We start from the raw sequence: 15,030 nt of genomic DNA on the forward strand, positions 1-15,030 counted from the left end.
GCAGTATCCAAACAGACCCTAAGTGTGTGTTTGGCAAAAATTATTTTTGCCAACTTATTTTACTATTTAGCTTATTTTTGCTACTATTTATGTACCCCACTGCACTTTTTAATACTATTCATGGATTCCACTGTATTATTTTAACTAACTTTTACCTTTATCTACAATACTTTCAGCAAAAAGTTTTTAGTTTTAGCAAAATAAGCGGATCCCAAACATACCTTAAATACAAAAAATTAAAAAGAATGAACTAATTATTGGATGAGATGAATAATGTGTTTATCTTTTTATTTTTTTTATTTTATATTCTCTTACTTTCTGCCTATGATGCAATTTTTTTGTTGTTATAATTTATTAATTTACCTAAATAGAGTATTTTAATTTTATTTTAGTTGCTTTTATAATTATAATTATAATATATTATTTATTTATTTAATAAACCTACGGTTTAACTAATGAATCATTGGTTGAACTTGTGAACTAGTGAACCAATCTTTTAGTCAGGTTAACTTTTAGTTTGATTTTTTTAACTATGGTTTAAATTTGGAGAATTTTTGTTATAAATTATATTAGTATAATAATTAGTTGAAATATTAATATGTAAAAGGTTATGCATTTTTTAGTGTATTCTGGTTATTTAATGTATTATAAGCTCAATTTAAAAAATTAGTGTAGGGTCACAGTTTGGGGCCCAAGCCCAAAATATATGGAGTCTTGATCCAATGAGCCCAATATAATAAATTTGTAGAGGATGGGTCGAAGAGTTAGGTCCCAATGAGTTGGACAGCGGCAAGCATTAAACTAAATGACAATCAAGCACAAATAAGAGATATTGATGTCAATGGATTTTTAGTCCGAGAATGCCACAATTATTGTATAGTGATCACAGTTGGATACTGAGACAGTTTAGATTGCTACAGTGTTCTCTCTTTATTTTTTCGATCCCTTTCTCATGGGGGTTCTCCCATATTATATAGCTTCTTTATAATCATCTTGACCCTACACTTGTTGATCATTTGAGTCTCTACTTAAGTGTTCATCTCATCAGACACCCCTTTCAGCTTTTTGTGAGTTGTGGTAGCCAAGGTAGCACTGTTCAGAGGTCCTCTCCACATTAATACGGCCAGAAAAGTAGCTGCAGTGCATTTAATGCGGTGGTAGCAGCTTTTCCTTAGATATTTTGAGTTTCCTTCCCTCTCACATGTTCATGGAGCACATTTCTATTACTAGAGTACATACTTGGACTACATTCGTCGTATCTGAGGAGGAATTCCTCCTCGGATCTTTTTCCCTTCATCTCCCGCTTATGAGACTTTTACTAGGAATCATTTAATAGTTATTTGTTCCCCCTCGCTTGTTAGTATTCTCGGACAAGGCTCAAGGCCTAATACATTATTTTGGACCCTAGTCCCTACAACAAATATTATTATTTTCGTGTATGTTCTAATAAGTATTACTGTTTACTAAAAAAATAATAATAATACAAGAATATCTACCTAATCTTTGAAGATTGCTAACATTACATGTTTATTTTATTTATTTTTCTATTAATTAATTATTAAAACAATTATTACGTTATTGTGGTAGGACATTCGAATGAACCCCGGTTTTCTCTACATTATACATAAAAAAAACTAAGCGTTGAAATTTTTTTTTCCATGTTCTATCTCAATGTAAATTCAAACATTTTTAATAACATTATTATTACCACTTGTTTAGTTGTTGCCATTGATTTTTGTTATTTCTACACATTTTATTATAATCATGGTATTATTGTTCAATTTTAGAGACCTGTGCTAATTTCATTAGGAATTGACCGTGAAGAATAAAGACCCATAATTTTAAATATTATTGTTCTTTTGGTAACTTCATTATGCAAAATCTTTCATGGAAGATTCATTATACAAAACTAAATTACTTTAGCAAATTCATTATGAAATTACCAACATATACTTCACTATGCAGAAATTGATTACTTTTGCATCCAAGCAACTTGTATCTTGTTGGACTCCCTAGACATTGTTTTGCGAAATTAATGTATAACAAGAGAATTGATTGAAAACCTAAACATAGATTCAGTTAAGATGAATAAGTGCTAATCTGGTTGGCATAGTTTTTTTTTTTTTTTCATATAAATTTTTTATCTTAATAAAATATTTATAAATAGGACTTTCAAGACATAAAGAGTAACTACCATTGTTTCGTCAAACTCTGTTTTGATGTAAACCCTTTTTTGAATGGGATATCAAAGAATTATGGAAAATAATATTTTATTAATTATTTTATTTTATAGGATCGTTTCTATTGCATGTGATATGACAAGGTCAGTGTTGATTTGCAAGTGCTAGATTGTATGGTATATGGTTGAATATTGGATATGATAATATGTTGAATTTCAATCAAATTGGATTGATTTTGTTATGCAGGAAAATATTGTTAAAGCTTGTGGTGTTTACACGTAAAACTTTTTTTTTTTTTTTTTTTTAGAATACTAAATATTTTAACACACACACAAAGGGAGAGGGGAGAAGATTTTAAAAAAACTAACAGTGGTATATATCCAAAATGACTTAACTCTTGAATACACAACACAGACTTTAAACCTCTATAACTCACACTTATTTTCCAATGTGGGATTAACCCACTGTTTTTTCTTTTGAAAATACTAAGTATTTTAACACATACACACACAAGGAGAAAGGGGAGAAGGTTTTAAAGAAAATAACAGTGGTGTATATCTAAAAAATCCTAACTCTTGGATACACCATACAGGCTTTTAAAGACTATTTTACTTGTTATGCAAGTAAAGTATTTTACTTGTATTATGAGTCTAGAAACCATGGTTTAGTATATGGTTAGTTAAGGTTTAGCCTCCTATAAAACAACTAACAAATAGTTGACATAATGTGTGTGTATATATATATATATATATATATATATATATAAACTCCTATAAAAAAATGTTTTAGAAAAAACATTATTACCAATTTAGTTCACTAAGTATTGAAAGTTCAGAGTTGTTGATTTAATTTTATTTTGAATACGAATCGGCTTGAACTCATCCCCAAATAAATTACATATTCAAGCTTGGGTTTATTTCTTTGTTGAACAAGCTGGGGTTTGTTTACAAGCTACTTGAATAACTTTTTTTTCCCCCTTTATATGATAAAATCATAAAACCACGACTAAATTTTTTAACCCCTTTACAAATCTATGTTAATAATCAATAACTAAATTATAGTTGAAATTATATTATTTGAGTTAATGAGATAAAATGATTTTCATTAATGAATTTATAAAAATTAGATTCATCAACCTTTTGTTGTTAAAAATTATATAATTTTTACTACAAATTGATTGTTTATATTATCAATAAACTGCAAATAATAATTTGATATTGTATAAACTCATTTACAAATTTACAAAATTCAATCTCAAGTCTACATAAATATATTTATATGTATGCTTTTCTAAAAATAAATGTTCATGTTCTTCTACTGCTATGGCTTTGTTCTCCATGGTGGTTGTTGGGTTGAAATTGATAAGGATTAAGATATGATCCAAATAGCCTATAACTAAATAATATAGGTATTACAAGACTTTGCAAAATGATTTTGAATTTTTATCTTTTAAATACTATTACAGTGCAATTATGACTTAACTAAATAATATAACAAGACATTGCAAGTTGATTTTTAATTTTTTCTCTTTTAAAATATTACAATGCAATTATGACTTCCCTTGGGTTACAGGGTTTGACTTAATGTCTTTTAGAATATTACAAGGAAATTTTAGAAAAAAAAATAGTGTTTTGAAAGCATTACCAATAATATTTTCCAGTAAAATTAAAAAATAAATAAAATTTTACCTTAGTCATAAGTGAACTAAATTGTTTATGAATAATTTGAGCTATATTCTTGGGAAAAAAATTTATATTCTTATGTTTACCAAACAATTCAAATTTAAGCTTGACTATTAAACAAGTCACACTCAAATATAATAATGTATTCGTGAATAAGCTTATAGATGTCATATTTAATCCAAATTAGCATAATTTAGCATTGAGTTCATGCCAACACAGTGGTCATACACGTTTCTGGCAATGTCATTGGCACAGGAGGCTGGAGAGTATCCATATACTGTAACAAAATGTATTGCTCCAAAAGTGATGCAAAACATTTATGAAGATCTTGCAAATTGATGTAGCAATCAGAAGTCGATAATCCTCGTAGATTCTACCTACAATGTAGGCAAAAACTTTAAGAATAAAGAAAAACAAATAGGAAAAATAAAAGCAAAAACATGGCAGCCCAACCAATTATTCATGTATTTTTTCATTAAAATTTCCTATGAAATAAAATTAAAAAAAGAAAAAGAGGCCTTTTATCTAGCGAAGCACAGTCTACATTTTTATATAAACCAAGTAAAACTAAACCCAGACAAATTGAAAACAGTGTTTCCATTCCATAACTTAGGATCCAGAACTCATGCCTTGAAACCTTTGTCAAGAAGATTAAACCATAAACACAAAGACAAGAAAATGAATAACTTACCTTTACAACCCAAATGTCATGTTTTCCATCACCATTGGAGTCGTGTTGTTATGCATAGTACAAGATTTAAGACATAAATAATTAAAATTCATCAATCACACATTTTCAACTACAACTGTGATTACATATGCTGTCAAAATAAAAGCAACTTTTTATATCACTGTAATTACTGCAGAAAGCACTTAAATCAAATAGCAAGGTGATGAAAATCCTCCAGAGGATTAAAAAGATAAAATTGTTTGCGACAAATGTTAAAAATAGGCAACAGAGTTGATTCAACTTACAAGTAGACTCTAACAAGGAAGATTTCATCTTCATAAATAGGTTGGTCCCTAATTCCAATTGGAATACTTTTCGTGCACCTATGTGCCATGGGGGTTTGGGGATAAAGAAGATGATCATATTTAATCAGGCTCTATTGGGTAAGTGGCTATGGCGCTATGCAATTGAAAATACATCACTATGGAGAAGGGCTATAGAATCCAAATATGGCGTCAATGGAGGGCACTGGTGTACAGGTGAGGTGTGGGGGCCAAATGGAGTGGGGTTGTGGAAGCATATTAGGCGTGGTTGGGATAATTTAATGTGGATTTTCAATGGTATGGGTACTAAAGTGCGTTTCAGGCATGATGGACGGCAGGGGGGAGAGTGGAGACTAGTTTAAGGAGAGACATCCCATTTAATTTTACTTTCAAGAAACAATAAAAAGCCACAGTTGTAGGTTATAAGGAGATTCTTAAAGGTCAGTGTTCTTGGAATCCTGTGCTAAATTGAGCAATACAAGACTGGGAAGTTGAATCTGTGATGCAGTTTTTAGAGGATCTTTGTGACGCTAAGGTTAGACTTGGAGAGGTTGGTGAATTGGTGTGAACACCTTCACCCACTACAAGGTTTCAAGTGAGGAGCTTCTATAAGGTTTTGAGAGAGGGGGAGGGGGGAGTGCAGTGTTCCCATAGAGAAGTATTTGGAGAGTTCGAGTTCCACTGAGAGTGGCTCTCTTTTCATGGTGTGTGGCTCTACAGAGGGTCTTAACAATTGATAATTTCAGACAAAGGGCCATCATTGTTATGAAGTGGTGTTATATGTGTAAGAAGATTGGGGAGGATGTGAATCATTTATTCTTACATTATCATGTTGTTTGGAAGAAGTAGTCTATGTTGTTTGGTATCTTCCGTGTCTCTTGGGCAGTGTATGATTTGCTTGCATGTTGGAGAGGGTGGATAGGAAGGTATGGGGTTGGTGGGATTTGGCAAGCAGCTCCCTGTGTCTCATATAGTGTCTTTGGAGAGAGCTTAATGCTTGTTGCTTTGAGGGAATGGAGTCAAGTGTGGGGAAATTGAAGTAGTATTATCTGCTGAGGACTCTTTATGAATGGACTTCATCATCTATGGCATTTTCTATTGAGGGGATCCAAGATTCCTTGGATTCTTTGAGATATTATTAGCTTTGTATTTTCTGTCTTTTGTTTTATTTTATGCTCTTGTTGCTCCAGGTAATAGACATCTAGTGTAACCTGGTTTTTGATCTTTTTTCAATATTAATATAACAAAAAGTTTGTTAACTTCAGTGAATTCCATTAAACCAAAATTATTATGTTGTTAACATATTCACAATCTTCATTATGCCTGTATACATTTGTACTAACCCAAATCCTGTCTACCAAAAATGGCTTCAAGCTCTGCTAGCCCTCTAACATGTATCCCTTCAACCAAAATAGTTCCAGGTTGCCATCAAGTAATACAAAATGGGAATACATATATATAGTACAAATAATTTCATGCTTGAAGCATATGGTAAGCTCATTTCAGGATTTACAGTCCATGCAACTATGTTTGGATAAAAAAACATAAAACACTATACTGAACTAAAGAATAAAATGATAAAATTAATTAATGCATCCAATCAAATTTATTTATAAATCTGGGTCATTTCATTCCTGAAGTTTCCCATGTATCAGACGAAGACATGACAAAAAGAAGCAATATGGTATTTTTTGATACCTATAGACTTGACCACCAAAGGCCCAAAGTAGAGTCACTCTTGAAAGGCAGAGAAATCAGATGCTTAAGCTCAAGCATCATTGTAAGAGCCACAAAAATAGCTGATACAATTCTTTATCATCAAGAGTTAGCATGGAAAATCACAAGAAGATTGTGTCTCCAAGGCACACTGGTATGACTCCATTATATGGGAATTCATTGAAGAAATACTGAAGGGCGCATATTTTTGTATCATATATTGTGCAACTACATTGAGGCTCTGTTTCAATCAAATGAAGCTTGACATTCTAATGCTGGAAGGGCCCCAAACAAGGTCAACCATATCACCTCAACTTTTTTGTTTTGAGAATGGAATACTTATCTACAATGTTGATATCAAGCACTAGACATAAGTAAGGTTTAAATTTCACCAACAGTCAAGAAACTGGGCCTTACTCTCTGATGTTTTGCAGATGATGTCTTGTTCTTTTGCCTTTTGAATTTTCCAAAGAAGTGACGAAAATAGTAGAAAATATCATGTAATGAACCTGCTGGATTGACTTAATTTGAGGTAGGTCCCTTCAAAGAGGAAGTGAAAAGAGAGGAGAGAACCTAAGAGACCAAAGTGAGAATATTGGCTCAAGTTACTTAGGATTATTGGCCAAAATAACCAACTAACAACTTGTAACTAACTTGGCTCCACCAATCTTATAACTAACTAGCTAATCTTGTAACTAACTAACTAACTACACACTTCTTGATTCTTTACAAAAATTACTGTAAGATTACATAAATAACACCTAATCACCTATACACCTATACCCCTATGGTACACATTGGACTCATTACAAAATATGCAAAACTCTGAATTGCCTGACCACAAATATGAGGCTCCTACTATCTCAGGAGGATAAAATTTTCGGCACAATAAAGGATAGGACTTCTTAAAATGTAACTATTGATTTTTTTACAGGTAATAAAATTCATTGAATTGTAACTATTGATTATCAAAAGGGTCCACGAAGTGCTTCTTAAAAACAGATTATATGCAGGCACCCATAAATGAGTGATATTTGCACAAGGGGAAAACCATTGAAGCTAAGAAATGACAAAAGAAAATAACAGGTATTAGTCTCCACTACACTTGGCTGCCATGGGGACCAATTGTAGACAGTTTATGTAAGGATTTAGGGACTATTTGAATGCTAATCAGCAAGAATAGCAGATATTCCAACATACAGCTTTCTTTTATGATGCTTTCAAAGGTTGGGAAACTGTTTAAAGGGCGCACCTAAAAATAAATGGTGAAGATTATATAGAATGGCTGCCTGCTGCTAAAAGCAGATTTCTCTTAATCTTGTCCAAAAGAGATCCTTTTCCAAGCATTGGTTGGGAGGATTTTTTTTTTTTAATAAAATAAGCAATTTATAGAAACTCCTATACTTTAGTGGTTTGTAGTCAAAGGTTAGCTACAAAAGCGTGGATTTTTTGGTTGAAAAAAGTGTTCTGTATTAAATCTGGTCATTATATGCCAGAAAAGATGATGCTGGTGGAAAGCCTTAAAATCAGATGTTAATCAATTAAGTGGTTTATACTTGACCCAAATTTATGATTGTATTCTCTGAATGGTGGATAGAGAGGTTGTATGTTTTAAATTTTAAATTTAGGGTGAAAAAATATCAACTTTGAGGCCGAAAACTTGCAGACAAATTTCAAAGGAAACAATTGTAAGACTTCTTTGAAAAGCAGCTATTTTTGGGGTTTTGGAGGAGCTTAGGTGAGGAATTGGGCCTCGTTTCCTGAGGCTTCTCCATAGGTTCTTAAGGGCTTTTTTTAAAAAAAAAATTTAAACATATATGAAAAAAACAGAAGTTATCTGCAGGCTGTTTTGTAACCCATGGGCATTTCAGCTGTTTGCTGATTTTGTAACACAGCTTGGACTTTTTAGGCAGATTTTGTGAATCAGCCTTGGGTTGCTTCTCAAAGCAGCCGAAGCTTTCTCCAAGCTGTAGCTCTGAGAAAGCTCAAGCCCTCCTAAGTCCTAACCCCTTAATGGCTGGAAATGTTTACAAAAATATACTGGATTCAGGGTTTTAAAAGATTAACAAAAAGGGTAAAGTTCGGGTAAAGTTCGAGCGTACAATAAGTAAGAAAACCCAAGTTTATGGAAAAAGAAAGTCTGACCAGAATTTTAGGAGTTTTATATATGGGAATTTTAAGGGTTGATGGGGTTTAAAATTGGTTACAGGGTGCCAAGGAAAAAGAGGAAGGAGAATTACAAATCCTTAAAATCAAAATAAGTTCAGTTTTAGATCGTGAGGGTAAGAAAAAAAATGAAAGTGATAAGTGATAACTAAAAGTTACCCATAAAGATTAAATATTAACTTATTAGATCATTGTCTAATTTGTTTCTTTTTCCCTAGTTTATCAACAAAATGTACAACTGGCCAAATAGAGAAGACTTAAACCAGTTGACATGGGTTTACACAAACTCAGTCAATTTGTTAGAAGGTTGCGTTATTCTTTAACAAATTTGCTAAACAGACTTGTCAATGTGGTGTTGATATGCTCCAATCTGTCACCACCCTATCTTAAGTTGAAAAGATTAAAGGTTTGACAAGAAAATAGAATGAAGTGGCTGTATATTCTTACAGACCAAAGCTTGTGCATCATAACCTACTAATGCCCCTTGGAGCCTAGAACGGTTGGTGAGACAAATTTTAAAGCCAGCAGAATGCTGTTTTTGAGCTATTCTTTTAAACATGTATAAAGAGGAACACAAAGAACTACTGATCTTTGTGCTATACTATGTAGTTCTATCTTCATCCTTCAAATGTAAACCCTCACAGTTCTCTGCTAAGTTTAGAGAGAGAATTTCATTATGTTTGCATCAGAATCTAAGAATTTTCTTTTTTTTTTGGGGGGGGGGGGGTGGGGGAAGAAGATTCTTTCTTCAAATATCTATTTGGTAGAGTATCAGGATAATAACACTTTCTAGGCCACCATGGTTGACAATGTCCATATTTTCAGCACAAGAGTTTCAAAATCAGCAGGCACCACAACAATTGCATAGATGAATTTCATCAGTTGAATAATGTTCTAAATTCTAATGAGTGTCTAGTTAAGTAGTTCACTTCCCCTTCCCCCATTATCTACCTAGTACCTATCAAAAAAGTGGCTGGTTAAGTAGTTATAGTACATGGAAGCCTTTTTCTACTTTGAGAATTGTGTTCTTAGAAAACTAAATTTAAACTCATCATTAATATGCATAATAAAAAAACTTGTGTTTTTTTTTTTTTTTTTTTCCTCTCCCTTTCTTCCAATAGAAAATTATGATCTTAGTAATGCTATGAAAGCAAACACATCCAAGGAAGAAAAAATACCACAGCTTACTGATACAATCAAATTCTGCCAAACCAAGGAAAGCATATTTGAGTACCAATCATTGATTGAGAACACAAATCATATAAGCACTTTAAGGTGGAAGCTGAATATGGCAGCACATCAAAATCTTAAATGCATTGCTGTCTAGTTTAGGGTTTGACCAAACAATTACATTTTCAGTTTTCGTATTTTAAATGCATATCAACAGTGTAAGTTAGGGAATGGTACAAAATATATATGATAAAATTTACTGAGAACTGCAATAAAAGTGAATTTATCATACTCCTACTTGTTTGGGCATAATCTATACATGGGGCTGTGTTCCCATCAAACAAATCATATCATTCTCAAGTTCTTCTCTTCAGTTAAAAGATATATCTAGAGCAATAAAAGAAATAAGTCTGAATCTCTAAAGTTTGAAAATGGATTAATCGAAATTGTGCCTATTAGTGCACTTTATATTCACCACACACAGGAGCAGAACATACTCGCATTTTTTTTTTTTTTGGGATTAAAAGATTAAAAAAACATACTTGCATTTTAGTTAGCCAAAAAAAAAAACTTGCATTTTTGCAATTATGCAATTTTTGTATAGGAAAATTTGAATCTTTCAAGTTGTCACAAATATTTTCTTAACAATACTAGACAAGCATAGCAAAATTAGGGGTTGCAACTTTATAATCCCAATTGAACACACCAAATAGAGAGTACTTATTACCTCAGTGTGGCATTGAACAGCGGTTCTCCTCTTGCTATATCCCTAAGTAAGGAAAAGTTGGGACTATAAGAAAGCACTTTAATGTAACATAGTCTTTCAATCTTATGAATCTTGCAACTTGAGTTTGCTGGATTGAAAGAAACCAAATTCCTATCGTAATTTGTGAATAAGATGTCACCATTGTGGCATAACCCTAGGATTTGTGAAATGGGCAATAAAAGCACTTCTTTGTGCATCGTGAAGTGCATGGTGTATGTCTTAGTCCAAGATGCTTGGACACCATAGTCCTTCATTACCCATATGTGAAAGCAATAAGAAGCATCTTTCGCAACATTACCAATGGTAAGACAACCTTCAAGCATCCCAAGACAGATCCTTGGCTTTGACCACGCAGTTTGCTCAGGTGACAGTGACACAAACTCAGGAGGTGGTGGAACCGGTTGAAAACATTCATCCTCTACATCAAAGGAATATATAAATTGAGGTGCAGAAGTGGACCTCACAACCCAATGAATAATTCCATTGAGAAAAGTAGTATTTCTTGGCAAACCGAGCACATCATTTCCAACATTAACACTCTTCCAAAGACCATTACCCTTCACTCCAAGTGTGTACACAAGAGTCTGCATGCTGTTTCTAACTTCAACTCCATATTGTTGTTTGGACAGGAGAACTACCTTGTATACTTGAGTTTTGGGACAAAAGCCAAGGCAAGGACACACAGAAGAGGATGGTAGTTTGATTCCAGGCTTAACTATGATGAACTCAGCTGTTATAGGATTACACACATATAATTGACCCAATTTCACAAAGTCGTGATACATCTCGCCTAGCAAGATCAACCCATTACATGAATCAAGCAAACTAAGTTTCACATTACATCCCATACTTAAATGAGTTTTGGTGGCAAATTTTATTCTAGTGCTAGACTTATGCACATGATTTCTATTGTCAAAATGAACAGCATAGAGGTGTTGGTTACGGTGTTTATATGTGGGTTGGAGGATGATGCAGGGGTGTGCTCTTGTGTGATACAATTGAGCAAAACTGGGGTCCATGAGAAGATGTAGCCATGTCTTGCAAACGCACCTGCAGCTTAATACGGTATTAAAGGGCAGTCGTGACAGAATGTCTGTCACAATATACGGGGGAAGCTCTGAGATGATGTCAGTGCCGCCGACTTTTTCATCTTCTTTTACTGCTTTGACTTTCTTCTTGGCCGTGCTGGTTGTTGGCTCAGAATGGGATTTGCTTTTTCTTCCCATGGTGAAGGACTTTGGCAATTGCAGTAAGAAAATTTAGATAGCTGCTGCACCTACACAAAATATAGGACTTTTATCATTTTTAGTTCTTGATATAAAAAACAACTTACAGGCTTACAGCAATACATATTTACAATTGAACAGAACTAGCATTCTAAAAACAAATAACTAGTCCTAAAAATATCAACAAGTCTATTATCATCTAGAATTCTCTCTATTAAATTATAAAGTAATTTTCAACATCTCTCCCAATTTGAATTTTTTTAAGAAAGCATTTGATCATATGTGTTGGAGATTGGAGAAGAGAAACTAATCTGAAAAGTTACTAATTTCTTTATGATTATCCATAAAAATTTAAAAAAAAAAAAAAAAAAACGCTACCTCTCTTACAAAATCACAACTCAAACCATTCAGCTCCAGAATGAGATTTTCCTTTCCTCCCTAAAATCCGTGGCTTAAAGCTGCTTAATACCCTCCTGTATCCGATCCGCACATCTCTTCTACATCTGGAGGTGAAAAAGTGATGATGGTGAACGTTTGAGCAGAATTCTAGATCCACTTTTTTTCCAATTCAAAGATCAACCTTTGCCTTTGTGTTTTCAACAACTCTTTGAAGAATGAAAAGATTCCAAAAGGGGCTTTTTACTTACCAAACAAGGGTCCAGCTCCCCTCCCGTTCAAAATTCTTCAATTTTCTCCAGTTTTTACCCGGATGAAAGACACGTGGCACATAAAACATCTGAAGGTCAAAAAAATGCCACATCAAAACATTATTTATCTCCATCTTATCCATCCTTTTCACTCAGCAGCGACCTCCATTCACAAACCCACCTCCCATGTACACCAAAAATCTTGGCAAACGGAAGGCAAGGAGCCATCGGAATGGTGCCGGAGGCGCCACCCACTAACACATAACCATCAAGAAACCTTCACTGAAATGACTGCAATTTGGAAAAAAAAAAAATCCCATTAGAATATGCACATTTAAAAAAAAGTCTTTGTTTTGTATTTTTAGCAATCATCAGAGCAATCATTAATTGAAATTTTCAACTACTAAAATTCCCATTAGTTGAAATGAAAGAATAATACTTGCTGAAAAAAAGAAAAAAAAAAAAAGAAGTTTCACGTGTTTCTATCAATAACCTATCAGGAACACAAATCCAGCACAAAGGTATAGCACAAACCCAATTTCATCCCCAAACCCAAAGTTCCAATGAGAACTCAAGGCAATGTTGATTGTGATTGTAGAATAAGTTAGCATAATGGCAATTCTGAATCAGCTGTAATGCAATGATTTTGCTAGAGAACATGGAAATGGAAGCCTCCATAAATCATGTTAGGGCAATGAATTGGTTTCCTGGAGTTTGCTGGACCTAGAAAGCCATCCTTAGAACATGATATGTTTTGCTTAAAGAATTTCAGCAGAACAATTCAATCCATAAATGCATGAGAAATTCTGAACTGTGAATACATGTATGGTAATGAAGCAAAATCTAGAATGTCAATCCCAGCTCTTTTTTCTTCATATCACTCGTTATTTCACCCCAAATTCAAATGATATAATGCGAAGAACAAACAACATGAACTTACCATAGAAAGAACAAAATTTTTTGAAAGGTCAAAACCATCATCATTTGTAATATTCCTCTGTTTTCTCTATAGATATATGCACTTTGTCATCCCTTGTGATAGAGTTAAAGGTAGCTATAATGTATCACTAACAAACAGAAACCAAAATTTACAATAAGAGGAATAAAGAGAAATTGGGAAAGCACAACATGTGTTTTGTAATTCTAAAACACAACTGTGTTATCTGGTCGCAGAAATTGGGAAAGCTTTCCCATAGAATTGACAGCTGCAAATAGACCAATGCAAGAGCCTTATGAGAAAGCAATTCAGTAATTGGTCTTCGACTTATTAACAAGACAAAAATGAAGGACCAGGAGCTTATGAATGTTTGGTTTACGTGGTGCAGTAGGAACCAAGAAATCAAGTAATCTACCAGCAATCTATCAAGTAAACTACCAGCAATTTTTGAAAAAGAAATCAAGAACCCTAACTATCAAAATCGTACCTGTTGTTTAAATCAAGAGAGAAAATCATCAATTTCCTTCACATGGGTTTTGATCGGACTGCCATCTTCTCTTGATGCTGAGAGTTTCACGGGTTGGTCTTGATGGAGTGGATCACAATCTCGAACACAGGGTGTACGGGTAAAGGGAAGCTTTTATTTTCTCAAAGGAAAGTGTTTTGATTCCATTGCTATTGTCTTTTTGAGTGGAATGGTGTTAGAGTAACGGCAGTAACAAAGTTGGGTAACGTTTGGTTAACGGATCAGATCGCGTGCTATTTTTCAAACCACAGCTATATAAAGTGATTTTAGACAAAACACAAGTAGGCAAAGTTTTTTAAAAACATTTTGTGACCTTCTGTGTATAAGAAAAAGTCATAATTGACTTGTGATATTATTATTATTATTATTATGAAAATAGTGGTTGGACTAAAATTGAGAATTTCATCGATAACAATTTAAATAATTTTTTATACATTTGTTTAAATAAACTTAGTAAAATTTTGATATGCATTTAATTATGTTTATGTGTAAATATATCACATGCATATATATATATATATATATATATATGAAGTTATAAGCTAATAAGAAATAATTATTTATTTAAGTTAATGAAAATAATTATATATTTACCAATTCACTCAAGTAGTTGGTTTGTTTTCTTGATTATATTAATTCTAACCATCTGCAATATTTAAATATTAATTTTATACCAATTGAAGTTTTTTCCCCCAAAATATTATGACATAGAATAAGCATTATATAATTTTTTTTATATATGTATTAAGAATCTTTTTTTTTTTTTTGGATCAGATGTATATTGAGAATCTATATATAACACATAAGATTATCTTCTACAAAATATTTAAAAATACATATGGTGTGGGACATGCACTTTTTAAGTGCAATAATGCCTTTTTAATAGAGGTAAGTAATGGGAGACAAATGGAGTTTACTTCAGGTGAGTAAAATGTTAATTTTTAAATTACAGGTAGGAAAAGTGTTTTTAAAGCAAACCATAGGTTGGCAAAGTGTAATTTCCCCTTTTCCTTATATATAT

General features: G+C 32.8%; 1 protein-coding gene across 9 annotated transcripts in view; it reads right to left on the reverse strand.

Annotated features, from left to right (window-relative positions):
* Positions 1–14,236, reverse strand: part of LOC115963123 (F-box protein At3g07870-like) — a 43,493-nt gene extending 29,257 nt beyond the window's left edge. For 2 of the 9 annotated variants that reach the window (XR_004085705.1, XR_004085706.1), the window contains exons 1-2: positions 13,971–14,236; positions 12,547–12,837 (exon numbers count right to left, since the gene is read on the reverse strand). Coding sequence is in view for 3 of the 9 variants with exons in the window: in XM_031082019.1 (XP_030937879.1) it covers positions 4,236–4,239; positions 10,635–11,899 (1,269 nt within the window). In the remaining 6 variants the exon portion in view is untranslated. Of the gene's footprint in view, positions 1–3,975; positions 4,240–10,634; positions 11,950–12,277; positions 12,838–13,486; positions 13,752–13,970 lie in introns of those variants that run through there. The other 7 variants (XR_004085703.1, XM_031082019.1, XM_031082020.1 and 4 more) reach the window with 7 other exon arrangements.
* Positions 14,237–15,030: the final 794 nt, after the last annotated feature.

The sequence above is a fragment of the Quercus lobata genome, chromosome 10 (genome assembly GCF_001633185.2).
Source record: "Quercus lobata isolate SW786 chromosome 10, ValleyOak3.0 Primary Assembly, whole genome shotgun sequence".
Taxonomy (NCBI): domain Eukaryota; kingdom Viridiplantae; phylum Streptophyta; class Magnoliopsida; order Fagales; family Fagaceae; genus Quercus; species Quercus lobata.